This window comes from Gavialis gangeticus, unplaced genomic scaffold (assembly GCF_001723915.1).
Source record: "Gavialis gangeticus isolate Ggan-Ray unplaced genomic scaffold, GavGan_comp1, whole genome shotgun sequence".
Taxonomy (NCBI): domain Eukaryota; kingdom Metazoa; phylum Chordata; order Crocodylia; family Gavialidae; genus Gavialis; species Gavialis gangeticus.
In genome coordinates this window covers 32,916,621-32,932,478 of record NW_017729008.1, presented here as the reverse complement: position 1 = coordinate 32,932,478, position 15,858 = coordinate 32,916,621, and the positions used below count along the sequence as shown (strand labels likewise).

The following is a 15,858-nucleotide window of genomic DNA, read 5'->3' as shown; positions in this document are numbered from 1 at the left end:
CCTGGCTGAACGCCTGGCTGATCTTCATTTAGGGAGTGAGCAAGTGTGTGCACATATGAGAGCATGATACAAGAGCTGGGTGAGAAAGGCCTGCAGCCCCCAGTCACTCAGCAGTTGGACAGCCCTACCATAGCTTTACATGGGGTGGGTGATTATTAGGGCCCAAGAGCTACTTAGGGAGTTTTGGTGAGCTGTCAAAGGCCAAGTCAGCACCCCCTTCCCCTGCAACAGCTCACCAAAACTCCCTAAGTGGCTCTGCACTTGGCCAGGTATCTGGGATTGGGCCAACGTCAGGCAGGGAGTGGCATCTGGGAGTGGGATAGGCAGGCACAGCTTGCAGGGCCATGACAGCCTGAAGCCCAGGGCAGAGCCACAATCTGCTCCCAGCATGGCCCTGCAATAGGTGACAGATCCGCAGGCCGAGGCATGCAGGGAGCAGGTTGCAGCTCTGCCCTGGGGCTCGGCCCCGTGCTGTCAGGCCCTGTGATCCTGGGGTCTACATGGAGACCTGCTGGGACCCGCATGGTCAGGGCGCGAAGTCAGGACAAGCCTGCAAGTGGGGAGCTGCATCCAGGAGTTAGACAAGTGGGCACGGCCGGAGCCAGGATCTTGGGGTGGTGACAGCATGGAACCAGCACCAGTTGCAGGGATGTGTATGCGGGGGATGATGGCTCTACCCCAGCCCTGGCCCTGTGCTGTCATCGCCCCATGATCTTACCCCATGACGCCAGCTCTGCCCACCCATCCTGCTCCCAGATGCCACTCCCCACCTGCCCGCAGCCCCGCCCCAACCCATCCACCCAGCTGCAAGCCCTGCCTATGTGTGTCCTGCTCCTGCATTGGGTGCAAGGTGGCTGGGCCGGCATGCCTAGGCAGCAGGGCTGCCTGGGCAGTTGTTCCCAGCAACAACTGTGGGAAGACATGAGGATCAGAGTGTACTGCAGCTGCAAAAAGTTTGCAGCTTACTTCTTTGCTCACAGAAACGTCAGCTCTTGCCAGTTGAGGGGCACAGCTACAGCTCTGCCTCATGTTCAGCCTTTTTCTAACCCTTCCCAGCCACTTACTCAGGAAAAAGAAGGTAGGGGTGCAGTGAGAGTTCAGGGGTGGTTTACTGCAGCAGACCAAGACCAAGGATCCAAGTCTTACACAGCCTTATGGGGACTAAGGAGCTGTTCAAAACCAGAGGACAGGCAAATACAGGTTTCTTGACTCCAGGTCCAATATCCTATCAGTCTCCCTATATGCAACAGACATTTCACAAATAATTATGTACAACTAACACCTCACTCATCACCTCTCAGGACAGTTGATATATAAGTTTCTAATCACTTAGGCTTCATCTACATGAGCAGGGGCATGCGTCGGCAGAGCACAAATAGTAGTGGCGCACATTGTGCCACAGCACACACCCCTGCCTGTGCACTTTGCAGCAGGACACATTGTCCCACTGCTCCATGTGCTGCAGGGGGGAGCTGTCTGGGGCAAAAGGTGCCTGAGTGCAGGGCTAGCTGGCAGGCAGCCCCCACACTGAGTCACCCTGTGCCCCAGCCAGCCAGGGAGTGGTATGTGGAGGGCTGCCTGCTCCCCTGTCTCCAAGTGTCTCAGTATGGGGGCTCTGCAGTGGAGCCCCTGCGACGAGGCACACAGAGACAGGGAAGCAGCCAGGACTGCCTACTCTTCCATCTCTGCATTTGTCCCAGCGCACACTGCTTTCGTGCGCTTTGCACCACCTTTTTTTAGGGGGGGGGGGGGTTGTTTTGTTTTTTTGTTGTTGTTGTTTGTTTTTTTGTTTTTGTTGTTGTTGTTTTTTTGCTACCAGGAAATTCTGGTAGCAAATTTTGCCCCAGCATGGTTTAACGTGCAATGTGTGCAGTTTGTGCCGCCACAAATGTTTGCCATGCCGCAGATCGTGCATGCCTGTATGTCTGGAGCTGGCCTCAGAGTTATTAAAAATCCTACAGCAATTTTCAAGAGCTTTAGTGATATTAACATCAGAATCCTGAACTAAATACAAAATGGATCATTCCACCTACTTAGAACTCCCTGTAGCATCAAGCTAGACTGATTTTCTTCACTTTGTCCTGAGCTGCTGTGTAGCACTGCTGTACACTGTTGAATAACTGCCACTGGCATTTCAGGAAATAATGACGTGATTCTTACATACTAATTTATCAAAACTAGTGCACCAAGATGCAAGAAACACTCTTGAAATAGATACCACATGCACCATAAAAAGGATCTCCCTTTGTAAAGGTCAAGGTGCCAAAAATCCTATTCCACTCAGGAAAATGAAATCACAACAAGGGAAATAATTAAACTGTATTTAGAGGTGCATTTTCCTTTCTTGTTATATTACAACTTATTCTATTGCATCCCCACTCTTAACACAACACGATCACAGAACTTAAGGGACCACTTAACGGACAGGCTCACTTAATATCCAGTTGCATATCACAATTTATGAATGGTCAGATTCCTTGGGCAGTTACCTAAACCAATTTTATTGCACTAGTAACGGGGGTTGTCTTAGCCCATTCTACAAACCCTTGCCTGAAAAAGGAGGGCTGTTTGTCTACATGAATACCTAATGAACATTACATAAAGAATAAAAGATCTGACATTTAAGAGCCAGCAGATCTCGTGAGACATATTCCTGCCCATATCTCATGGACATTTCTAATGCTACAAATGCCTTTACGGCACTAGAAAAGCTGATGGGACAAATGTTCATGCCCCCTGCAGTGCCACAAAATTAAACAAGTGCTACAAAAACAAAACCTACCTGTAGCAATATATTTTGTAATGCTTCATATAATGTCTGTACTATTATGTGTAGTGCTGCAGTGGATCTCTCAACTCCTGCATCGCACCATGCTCTACTATGACCCTCCAAAGATGCCCCCATAGCACTCTATTTTTATAGCTCTACAATGTGCCAAGGCGATTTTTTTCCCCCCTCCGGAGTTTAGATTTTTGGATTCAGCTTCCCTCTGCTCAAGTCTATGAAAGCATTTTAAAATGTACATCAAATGTAGCTGCGTTTGAACTTACCAGACCAGCTACCTTCCTAGTCTTCCTGGCTAAAGACTAGTAGCTCACTCCTTGTTTACCTACTCATCTTGCCACATACAGTACCTCTTGCACTTCAGAAATTAGGCTACACAGACATAACTGTGTATGGCTCTTCAATCCTACTCCATGACAATAATGCAGTACTGGACTTCATACATGATTATAGTTCGGAATATGTCACGTGGCCCATACAATAAATACTGTGCATAAAAATCTCTTTATTAGAACAAATGTCTTTATTAGTTTGTTACATATTGCCATACCATGCAATTAAAAAAAAAAAAAAAGAGAGAGAGAGCTTTTGAATTGTATTTTTCTGACTATATATTAGGGGAAAATCACCATACTTTATTTAAGTGTTATACCCAACAGGATAACTGATCACAACCATGCATGACTTTACCTTCTCACTGTTCTTGTATTTCTCCCAGCTTTTCACCATTTTCAGCCATTTTGCGGTTCTTTCAATTTCAAGGTGCTTTTGCTGAAATAAAAGTATATGTCAATATTCTTTCAAGCCTGATTCCTTTAAGAGATCTATTCTAGAAATTTCTAAAAGTGATTCAAAACAAAAAATAATATTAGGCAATTATCTTCTACCACAATCCGATAGCAGGCATGATGCTCTGTCATGCTGAGGGGCATATTACCATCTGGTTGTACATGGATGTGTAGGTACGTGCCTATATGGTGCCAGACACTGCCAGCTAAGACACTGTGTACTAGCTTTGTGCAAAAGCAGCTTCCAAAGCAGAAAGCGCTGAGAAACATTAGTGTGGCTACATTGCATTCAGGTCAAGAACTAGGACAAGTTATCTCATGTTGGCTCAGCCATTAACTGTGCAGGCCTACCCATGTAAAACCACATGCTAGGGTACATACCAAAATGTCATGCATACAGCCCTTAATTGAATGTGACCTAGTTACTCGAGGAACTGTCACCTTGCCCATGCAATTCTATCACAGCTGTAAATCAGCACCCAACATATAGAGTAGGTCTGCAAGGCAGACACTTTCAGTGAAGCTCTTAGGCTCTGTAATTTGCTATCAAATGTGGTCCTCCAGAGTTACACATCTTAGGTATTCAACGATGCCCACATTTTTCTCTCTCATTCAGGTAGAAAGCTGACTGAGGAGGTGGGAACACTGTATGCGGTGCTGCTGTGAAGTGGGTGGGTTGTCTACTGTTGGCATTGGTAGTCCATTAGCCCTGTAACTGGTTTAACTTTTGCAAGAAATACTGCAGGGTTTTCACTGTTGTAAGTCGCCCGGGCTGAGAATCAGTTCTAAAAAAAAAAAAAAAGTCAAAACAAAAGGGGAAAACATTCAAGTTTATTGTTTCTGGCTTTCTCTTCAGAAAGAAACGTGGGAGAGATTTTGCTTTTTGATAAAACGCTGTCCTACACCTCTGACCTCAGATCTTGATAAGACATTCAAGCATATTCTATTATATATGGGTAGCGATGCAACTTTGCAGATGGTATAAGGGAGTTTAATTTCAAAGCTCTGCAGGACACTGAAAACTGATTAATGCTTCCATTAACTGTGACTTTGAAGAAAAGTTGCAGAAAAAATATTAATGAAAATTACTACTTGATGTCAAATGGAAATTCTAATTTTACGAGTTGCCACCATCTATTTTCCAACAGATTGTGTGTATTCCTTCTGCCTCGTCAACATGGGAGAATGGAAAAAGCACTTGCCTAACTCAACGCCCTGAAAGGAATAAGCCTGAGCTAGCATACATATAGCTCAATGATGTTACAGTTCTTCTCCACCTTTAATTCCACAATACTGTCCATGAAGTGTCCTGGAATGGAACTTGGTTTTAAAGCAGTTATTTTTACCTCCATCCATCTGGTCTAAGCCTGGAAGCAGGAACAGTCTGATGCCTGTATCTGATCTCTTACAGCTATGACAGCTACTGAGTTATCATATTATACAAAAAAAACCTTATCCTACCAGAGGGCTGACTATTTCAGAAATGCCTTTAAGAGCCATACCCAATGGCACAAAAGGCTTAAGGTTCACACACAAAGCTTCCATATTCTTACACAAGCATTTTCCTAAATTACAGCATATAGGTAATTGCCACACAGGGCGTGTGAGACACTTAAGTGCCACTGTGTAGGCTAATGACAGCATCGCTCTACAAGGCTGCTGCCAGACAGAAACCATAACAGTGATTTTATAGCATTTCAGGACACTGTAATAGAGCAGAAACACGATGTGCATTAGAATAATTTTCTCAGGTTCAGACTCTCACCTATGAAGGCAAGGTATCGTTAGTCAAAGTTTGATATTAAGAAAGAAACCTTTATGACAGCATTAGAAAAAAATATGTATGTGCTTGTATAATAAAACACTGGTTTTATTTTAATATGTTTATCTGTAATGTCATAAATGTGCTCCTACTGTCGACTCTGTATGAATTTGTACTTACTTCTCAGACAACAGTTAAGTTCTGATAAGCAGAATTTATGTACGAGTAAAACAGGTAGATACAACTACAGGCCTGGAAAGCCAACAGAAAGCATTAGGAAGCAAAGTGGTGGCTAAAGAGCTTTTTCCATAATAACGACAGTGAAAAGCGTGGTCACAATAAATATATGAACGTTATCATAACGTGACAATTGTGTGCGCATTTTAAAGTATCGGCTCCGACTAGCACTGTATGGAATAAGGTATTTTTACTGTCAGCCTTCCATATCTGACTTTTCAAGTTGCAATTAATTGCCCTGAGGTTTTTGTGGAGTTTCATGCCACGCTTAAGGAATCTTTGTGAAGTTTTCTAGGCAGTTACTGGCATCTTCGACTTTCAAATAGGTTCTTGTTACCTATTATATGTAGCTTTTAGCTTAAAAGGGAAGTTGCTGCCTTCTATTTTTATACTTGTAGAAAAGTTGTTGCCTTCTACTTTTTTTAAGTTTAAAATCACTGCTCTTAAATGTTTTCAGGCCAGATGGAAAAGCTACAGTACCCAATTTTAATATCCCAGCGCCAGGGTTCTGTGTATTGATTTCTGTGGGTATAGCTTCAACTGAAGGACCAACATGCATACAAAGTTTCCAGTGCTGCAAAGACATGGGTTATTCCATTAACCGTCAGGAAAAATAAAATCCCATTTGACTCTCATCCTTGATGCTGGACTTTAGGATCTATTTTGAAGATCTCCTACCTTTTCAGCTAGGAAAACATTTCAGGTCAAGGCTCATTCAGATCTCTTGTCTCCTACATCCATCTATCCTGGTTCTCAGGAGCTTCATTTATCAAAAATATCAATTCAGTTCAGCTTTTGAATAGGTTTTTTTCCCCTGACTTTTTTCATAAGCCGAGGGACATTCCCTTTCATGTCTAACAGACAATGTATTGTGGGCTGCAGGGAAGATGGATGATGCTGTTCCCTCAGACAAGCCAGACCCCACATGGTAATCTCAAAAAAGATCCCTCATTCTGCCTTATGCAGTTGATTTTAAACTTCGGGAATAAAAAAAAAACCCCAAACTGAACCTGAGAGAGTGTCTTACTGGAACTTAAAGAAATAAAAGTAATAATTTGAAAGGTAAAGACATGAAATTTAGCTAGCAAAGGTCCACTCGGTGTATAGCTTTCCTTTATATTGCAGACCTAGAGTAGAAAGCTTGAGAAATGCCTTTGGTGGAAGACCCAAGCAACTTCAGGAACCCAGTGTGAAATATGCCGTATCAACACAATAAGAGAAACTCTTAGGTGGAAGAATTTACAACCTAAATAAAGAGGAGAAATTAAACACAGAGAGGTGAAGTGACTTGTACAAGGTGGCACAGCACAGGAGGCAGAGCTGGCTAGAGAATCCCTGTCTCCTGACTCACAGCTTAGTGCCCTAATTTTACATTACATTAAGAACATTGCACAATTCATATGAAGTTTAATTAGTTTAGATCACGGGGTTTGGGCTGTTTAAATAACCTGGTAGCTACCTTATGGAAACGTAAAAAATAGTGATTCTGGATTCACACTATCTCCCTTCTAAAGCATTTTACATTTTAGGTGCACGCAGAAATGCAATTTCGGCTGTGCACTAGAATGCGTAGGGAGGACAATGATTGAAGGGAAAAGAGATTGTGACTGAATAGGTGAGTAAATGCCTTGCTACATGTAACTATGAATTGGATGAAAATATCACTGATCCTTGTTTCTTGACATCACACAAGAGCAGAAAAGAACCCTATGCAGTCCCTCACTGTCAAATAACTGAGCTAAAAAGTTAGTGCCCCCCAAAACTTTGGATTTTCTTTATTATTAGCCTACAATTAAAGAACATATTAACTGTCCTATGGAAACTACAGAAAAGATCCATCCACTATTAACAGAAGTAATACGTAAGCCTCAGGCCAGTAGAGGTCAGGATATCACCAAAATGTAAAAAAGGATATACTGCACTTATTTAAAGCAATACATTTGCAAGTGAACATTGGAAAGTAAAATGATTCAATAAACACAAATCCTTTGCAGTTGTCCTGTCCAGTATAGCTTTAATGAAATTTGAGACAAAGTCACTATTTTCACTCGGTGAGTTACAGATGAATACATATCTCATGTAAATCAGAGCTTTGAGTACCATAAATAATAATGAAAAGTAACTGAAAATTGTCTCACGTTTGACCAGTGAACATTCATGCCTCAACACCCTGCTGGGTCTTTCCAATGAAAATGAAACAATATATATATATAATCAGTGCGCTATTAAGCAAAGTGGAACAGGAAAACTCAATGCAACTTCAGAAAAAAAACTTTTAAAAAACTAAGAAGGACCAAGGAGTTCATTAAAAAAAAAAACCCACACTCAGGAATCCTTCATCTTTTAACAGAAGCACTGCCACCTCTCTAGCCCTACTTTGATCTTTGTCAGCTTCTCCTGGTGACCCACATCTTTCCCAAAAGAAACAGTTGTTAAACGCTATTAGATCCTTTGTTTAAACCAAATCAACTACTCCCACTCCATGCACAAAAAGATAATTTGAATGGCAAAGAAGTCAACAAAGACAGCAATAGAGGGTGTTAATTAATAAAAAGCAATTGAACTGGGGGGGGGAGGAAGAGAGAGGCAAGTGCATCTTGAAACATTTCATGAGAATTATCTTTCGATGATGCGGTAACATGAAGCAAGAGGACAAATCTGAACTTAATTCAACCTAGTCAGAAGAGCCTGGAAACAATAATAATAAGTATGAAATTTTCCTGGGTGACCCAAGAGAGGTGTCAGTGGTTCCTGGGAGAGCACCCAGCCTACATGAACACAAGTGCAGTATAACCCAATGTGTGATTTTAATAAGACTTGTATCCCCAAAGAATGTGCTGCCATGGACAAGAAAATCAGAAAATGTAACTCAATACCCCCAGGTCTACAGCAATATTATAAATCAGAGTGGCCGTCCTGCTGCATGTGTGCCAACCTGAGTGTGTGGCATACAGCATGTCAGAGAGTGGACAGAGTGCAGCAGAGGCAGGACACAGAAAGCAGAGCAGCAAATCAGCTAGGGAGCAGAAAGCAGATCTGCAGACTGGGCAGGAAATAGAGGGCAGAAAACAGGAAAGGTAAGCAGATTAGGCACAGGAAGGGAATCAGAGTGGCACTCAGAGAGCGTGGGGATAATTTGTGGCAAAATGGTTGACCCCCACTATTATAAACACGTCAGTTTTATAGAGCTAGAAAGTCATTAAACTTACCTTTTCTATTGCTACATCGTGGACAGGAAGTTCCTCTGAACTAGGAAACAAAGAAAAAGCTCTTATTAGTCCTGCTTAATCATGGCCCAAATTCATCATCACCATAAATTCAAAATCCCAATCGCTGCAGTAGTTGTATGAGGCAACTGAACAATCAGCAGAGTTCCTGCAGGTAATCACGACTGTATGCAACAAGGCTGACAATCTGTTTGCACTAAAGAAGTCCTGAGGTTTCAAAGAACAAAACAGGCCTCTAGATAAAAAGGAAAGAGTCTAAACCAGGGGTGCTCAATCTCTGGCCTGCAGAGCTGTGTCACCCAGCCACAGGGCTTCCCATGAGTCCAAAAATTTGGCAGCAGTGGTGCAGTGGCAGCTTTAATGCCCACTCCCCTGCTGCTAAATTTCCAGACTCCTATGTGCTAGGTTGGGGCAGCTCGGTGCCCGATCTGGGCACATGCGGTGGGACACAGTGCGAGTCAGGGTCTGATCCAGGCAGTGCAAAACAGGGTTCAGGCAGCACAGGGCCCGCCCTGCTGATCCAGCCACAGACCAGCCATGTGTCATTCATGCGGCCCACAGGAGCAAAAGGTTGAGAACCACTGTTGTACACCAGTATCGAGTAACACAGAGTCCCTTCAAGAAGAAAACTCACATTCTGTTGGAAAAAGGTACTCTTCCCACAACGGAAACTCCCAGCAGAACACATTTTGAATTCATTGCCATCTCTCCAGATGTACACGGTGCAGTTTCAAATAAGTAAAGCCTTTCTGATGAAGTGTTTTTCACACAAGTAAATATTTTCATCTTTGTTCTGTCTTAAAAGACTAGCTATTTCTAAAATAAAGCTTCTGGCAATCCTTACTCCATTCCATACGGTTTTCAATCAGCAACATTTCTGTTGAGTCTATTACTTTGAGCTAAAGCATCCACCGTATCGAAAGGTTTTTCCTCTTTGCTATTTTACTCAATAGTGCGACTCAAGAGGGCTTGAAGAGTCTCAGCTACAGGGGAAAGCTCCATTAATTCAGTGGCCTAGAAAACTCACTCTGATAGTGGAGAAAAAACCATGTCGGACATTCAGTAGGTTTCTAACATACAGCTTAGGTTCACCAGCTTCCAGGTTTTATTCAATATGTACATTTTACAGGATTCCAATTTGCTCCATGCCCTCTCGCTCAAAGGAGGACACAACTTGATCCCAAATGATATTTCCTTCCTCTGTATGCAGCACCTTCAACTTTTGCACAATTCAAACTGGTGGTTTACAACAGCTGTGGCACAGCTCAAATTAGAGTCCAACGGACAGACAGCCCTCTTCATTATGCCTGCAGTCAATACTGAACCAAAGAACACAGAAACTGGCACAAAGTGGTTAAGTTGCATACGGTCGCATGGACTTCACGTAAAAGGTTCTGAATTTTCAAATCTCCAGAGCACCTTTGCACTTAATACTGATGATATTAATACAAACCTTACCCCAGGCAACATATTCCATGAAGTTTGCTTGTTTAGGTCACACAGCTTACAGCACACAGTAAAAACCTAACTTGAAAGCCTGAGCAATGCGTCTTTTAAACAATGAACTTAGGCCCCCTCTACATATGCAGGTAAAGGTGAGATAGGATCGAATGCACAGTCCATGCAATTGCACCCCCTGCCATGCCACACATGCAAAGCAGGAAGTGTGATCGTGCATGAGAACGCATTGAGCCTCACTGCCAGAGGGACTGGGCTCCTGCTGCACCAGCTAGAAACAGGCTCCTGCAGGTGGGAGGGCCCTCTGCTGACGGGGCTCCCCCCATGCACCCCCACAGCCAGGAGACTGCAGAGGCTACAGTCTCCCAGCTGTGGGTGTACTCTACAAAATCCCCACAACTGGAGGCTGCAGCTGCTGTGATCGCCCAGGTGTAGGGCACCCCACACCCCCCTGGTGCTGGGAGCTCCAGGCAGCACCCCACACCGCACTGCCAGGACCCAGAGTCCACAGCTGCCAGGTGCCGCTTGAGCCGAGAGTCCGCTCAGCTGCTGGACTCTCAGCCCTGGCTGCACAACCGGAACTGAGTCCCATCACCTGCAGCTGGGACCAGGTGTCCTGTCAGCTGCAGGAACGCTCTGCCTCAACAGCCACAGGCACTGCTGCAGTTTCCCAGCGCTGGGAGTGCATGGAGTGCCCCCACACCCAAGAGATCACAGCGGCTGCAATCTCCCAGCCATTGCCTGGAGCACCCCAACATCTGGGATGCTGCAGTAGCTGCAGTCTCCCAGCCCCAGGGGTACATTGTGTGCCCCAGCAGCTTGACACTGCAGCAGCTGTGGTCTCCCAGCCATGGGAAACTGCCTACACATGCAAATTAAAGCTAGACAGAAACTAGCTATAATGTTATTACACATTTTTGAGCAGTAGCTTTATAGCTGGTTGGGCCTTTTTAAGGTGCCGTAGTTAACTGGCACATGTGCAACTAACCAGGTAACTGTATAATAGATATAACACATAGAAGGCCCTTAGGGTGTGGACAGACATAACACTTAACATGTTCCGAATACACTTTCGGCTGCAAAAGTCTAGACATGAGGGCCGCTTAAGAACAGTTTCAGGTTCCTGGAATGTTTTAAAAGCACACCAGGAAAATCAAGTACTACTTTGAGAGCCAGTCTTCTGTGAGCCAGCTCAGTGTTACGTGGGGCACAGGGCATTCTGCCTAACGTCTGGTCAGCAGGGCCAACCCTAGAGGGGTACGGGGCCCCCTTAACACTGCGCAAGGCCTGTGGGACCCCCACAAAGCCAGGTCTCCCCCACGCCGGGGGGGAGGGAGGGAGTTGCTGCACTTTTTCTGCGGCACGGGGGGGGCAACCATCACCAGGTGGGCCCCGCAGGAGGGGCCGTGGCCACTCTCCCTGACTCTGCGAGGCCCCCCAAAGCATGGGACCCGAGACGGGTGCCCCAATTTGCCGTACCCTAGGGATAGTGATGCCGGTCAGCCGCCCAAAAATCCTCAACTGCATCACTACGCACCCCACAAAATCCATGCAGGCAACTCTAGGATGCAGCCAGAACTCGGCTGCCCGGAGATCTATTGCATACAGAACAGGGGTAGGGAAGCGGAAAGCCTCAACCTCAGTTTCTTTTCCCTGCTAGGGACCCTGGTTGGGGCCCAGACTTTTCTGGGGAAGGGTGGGAGTGGAGGGGCTTCGGGTGCTGGGACAGGGGCTGTGTGACCCCCTGCTTGTAGTGCCCGAGAGGGCTCGGTGTTCTGGTGGCCAACACCCACCAAGAACTCGACTTTTTTTGTTCCTCCAAGACCTGCTTTGGAAACTCAGTTTTGCTTCCCTGCTACGGACTGTGGGTCAGGTGGGGAGCAGCTGTGACAGCCCAGAAGCAGGGGACAAGAAAGGTCTTCCCAACACCTGGCTACCCCTCCTCCTGGCACCCACTGGAGCTTGGGACCCCCCCACCAAGATCCCGACCAGGGAAATGAAATGGGCAAGGTGACTTTCCAAAGCAGAGGGAGGCCCCCAGAGACCCCAACGCCAAGAGCCACAAGCAGAGTGTCTCACAGTCCCCCCCACCCAAGCACCTGGTAACCCCTCCAAAGCCTGCCCAAAATGGGCTTGGGACCCCACAGGGCAGGGTCTGCAACAGAGAAGTGAAATTAATTACATGCTTTCCAGGGCAGGTCTTGTAAAAAAAGCAGTTCTTGGGGGCCCTTGGAGTACTCAAGTCCCCTGAGCACCATGAGCAGGGGGTTATACAGCCCCTGACACCCTTTCAACCTACCATGTTCCTGTTCCCTATGAGCCTGGGACCCTGATGAGGGGCATGAGGGGGGACACGGTCCAGCCCCAATCCAGCTGCACCGAGGGTGGGGCAGAGAAGCCCCTATCCAGTCACATGTGGCTTCAGGATTTGGCATCAGGGGAGGAGCGGCAGTATTAATTGCTACTGCTCCCTCATTGCCAAATTTCCTGACCTGTGGGGAGCCTCGCAGCTCAGATGCCATGGCTCCATGGGCCACGTTTGCCCCGAAGGCCTGGAATTAAGCATCCCTAATCTAACCTGTTCAAAAGAGTCAACTACCTTACAGATTACTTAGTAGAACTGTGTGCGCTCTGTTACCATGTTTCTCTGTATATCTCAAACAAACCTATACGGAAAGCAGATATTCCAAGTCCTCATCGTGACCTAAAGAAAAATACTGCAAAATTATTTATTTATTTATTTATTTTTACAAATAAACAAAAGATCTGCCCAACCAACTGGTCATTCTATGGTGTGATAAGGTTTAGATCTTCATTTAGAGAGAAAAAAATTTAAAACCCTTGCTTTTGGTTCTTTAAATCAGTGGTTTCCAAACTCTTTTGATCACACAACCCTATCAGTAAAAAAAATTTTTGAGCACGCACCTCCAATATATGTATATTTATATTCACGCACCCCATCAGTAAAAAATTTTTGAGCACGCACCCCCAATATAGGTATATTTATATAACTATACATATAAATAGAAGTTCTAATATTTTCTTCCTGCACCCCAATGGACCGTCTTGCGCACACCCTGGGGTACGTTCACCCCACTTTGGAGACCACTGCTTTAAATCACCATGTTCATTTGCACCCAGAGACCATACAATTCCCACGTGGCTTGTTCAGTTGCAGACGAGGTTTGCCAGCACTGGGAGATACCGCCTCATTTGGATAGCAGTATCCATACAGCACAGTAACTCAGTCTGCATAGCCTTATGGATTATGCACTTTCCCACGTAAGAAACTCTGTTGGTGCCAACACACATCACCACTGACAGCATGTAAGACAACACTCTGAAGACACCATATTCCTACGGATCTCACGTAAGACAGCAATTATACCACCGCACGTCTCTCTTCATGTCCTGATTGGTCATGGAAGCTTATTCACTCTGCTGCATCTGAAAAATATTGCCATACTTTGGTCCATGACACAAAATAATTCCCATTTTAGTGCCATCTGTTACAGAACCTGACTTACTCAGGAACTGAATTATGTACCCCAGCACGTCTGCACACACAAAGCCAGCTGGTCCTGATGAGCAGACAAAAGAAGGCTCCTTTCTCCTATGAAATGCACATTTCTCTGTTGATAAACTGATGAACAAGTTAATCCTTTAGTGAGAGACATGAATAATAATACCCAACACTTGTGCTGCATTTTTAAAAACATCCACGCTCTGCGTAAACACCAACTAATCCTCATGACACCTCTCCAAGGTGTTATTCCCACTTGAGCAATGAGAAACTGAAGCAGAAGTTGAGTGACTTGCCTAAGGCCAGTGACTCAGTAGATCAGCACTCAGCAGCAGTGGTGTAACAAGCAGAGTCAGCCCCCAAGGCAAACACTGTGGGGAAGCCGGTGGGGGGAGGGAAAGACGATACTAAGAATGGGGAGGGGCATGGCTTTCCAAAAGCAGGGAGAGGGGTGTTTGGGTTCTGCGAGCAGAGGCGCAGCAGTCCTACCCACGTCAGGAACTGCTGGACAGTGCCCAGCCCGGCTACTGCTGCCGCCGCAACACAGTCTGCCCACTCTGGCTGTTGCTCTTAAAAGCAGCAGCAGCCACCAGAGACTGTTTTGGAGTCCCCTTAACAGATGTCCTACCAGGACATGGACTTTGTGGGGGATAGAGACAATTCCAGCACCCCTCCTAATTGGGGCCAGGGATGGGTGCTCCTTTGCCCACACCAGCTAAGTACAGACAGTCAAAAAGCCTGAGGCTGAATCCGTTCAATCTTCACAGGTTAGTCTAAGCTGTATAGACTGAACCAATAAGCAAGTGGACAGTCACTTTTGATTCCAGAAATGCAGCCACATGCTTGCAATGGCCCAGGCCAGAAGCTGGGGGAAGGATGCTAAAGCGCACCTCCCTGCTTGGCTGGGGCAGACAGCTTAAGCCAAAGCTAGCACACCAACCCTGCAAGACGGGGTTTGCACGGGAGGCACAAAGCATCCTAGGATGTTGTGGGACTGTGAGCTAACTTGAATCTGGAGCAGATCTAGGACAGAAATTCAATAAACAAATCTAAGCTAAATCAGTTAAGTCTGGTACTATATCCATCCAGGTATACCTTAAACCAGTTTCGGACATTTTCAAAGCAGTTTATGCGCACTGAACTTCTGTTGCATTACAGATTTGAACCACAGTACAGTTTCCAATCACTTGTACTGGTTTGTGTGTAATTTCTATCCCTAGCTCCCTAGTTACACTATACTCAGCAGCTCACAATTGCTAAACCTATGCTCAGTGTACTAGGTTACCTTGCCTGTTCACATATGCCCATACACCAGGGGTGGGCAAAATCTGGCCCACAGGTAGGCCATTCTATCTGGCCTGCAGGGCCCCTAAAAAAATTCAGAACATTAATATTTATCTGTCCTTGGTTCCTGCCAAAGATGACAGGAGTCAGGGGCAGTAGGACCCGGGGAAGCCCTGACAGGATCCTGCAGCAGCAGGGCCTGCCCACCCGGCCCCCCCAGCCAGAAACCCCATGCAGGGACCATGTGGCTCCTTGTGGCTACACCGGCATGGGAAACTCAGGTAAAAAAGGGGGGAAGGGCAGGGAAGGACCTGGTGCTGAGCATGGGGAAAAGCAGCGTGGCTGGCATTCCCTGCTACAGCCGCTCACAGCCTGCACAGGGCTGTCCTGAGCAGGCACACGCAGCCCCATGCAGGCTGCAAGCAGCTGCAGCATGGGGTGCCGGCCAAGGGGCAGGGGCAGAGCCACTTTTCCCCACGCTCAGCACCAGCTTGTAACCCGCCTCCGCTGCCAGCCTGGGCCCCGCACAAGCCAGACTCGCCCATCGGGGCTGCACTACAGTGGCAGCAGCTGCTCAGCACGGAGGAAAGCACCCCCCCCCACCCTTGCCGTGCCATGTTTGCTGCTGCTGCCTGCCCAGAGCTCGTGCTAGGCTGCGGTGAGGCTGCTACCACGGCCTCTGTGCTGCCCTGTACTTGGATATAAAATGGTATTAACCAGAAAAATAGCTAATAGTCAACCTACCTATCTTGCCTTTTTTCTTTTTCTTTTTTTTTTTTTTTTTTTTTTTTTTT

General features: G+C 46.0%; 1 protein-coding gene across 4 annotated transcripts in view; it reads right to left on the bottom strand.

The window, feature by feature from the left end:
- Positions 1-15,858, bottom strand: part of USP6NL (USP6 N-terminal like) — a 222,427-nt gene that overhangs the window by 65,287 nt on the left and 141,282 nt on the right. For 2 of the 4 annotated variants that reach the window (XM_019509570.1, XM_019509571.1), the window contains exons 4-5: positions 8,782-8,821; positions 3,476-3,556 (exon numbers count right to left, since the gene is read on the bottom strand). In XM_019509570.1, the coding sequence (XP_019365115.1) occupies positions 3,476-3,556; positions 8,782-8,821 (121 nt within the window). Of the gene's footprint in view, positions 1-3,475; positions 3,557-3,954; positions 3,985-4,014; positions 5,398-8,781; positions 8,822-15,858 lie in introns of those variants that run through there. The other 2 variants (XM_019509573.1, XM_019509572.1) reach the window with 2 other exon arrangements.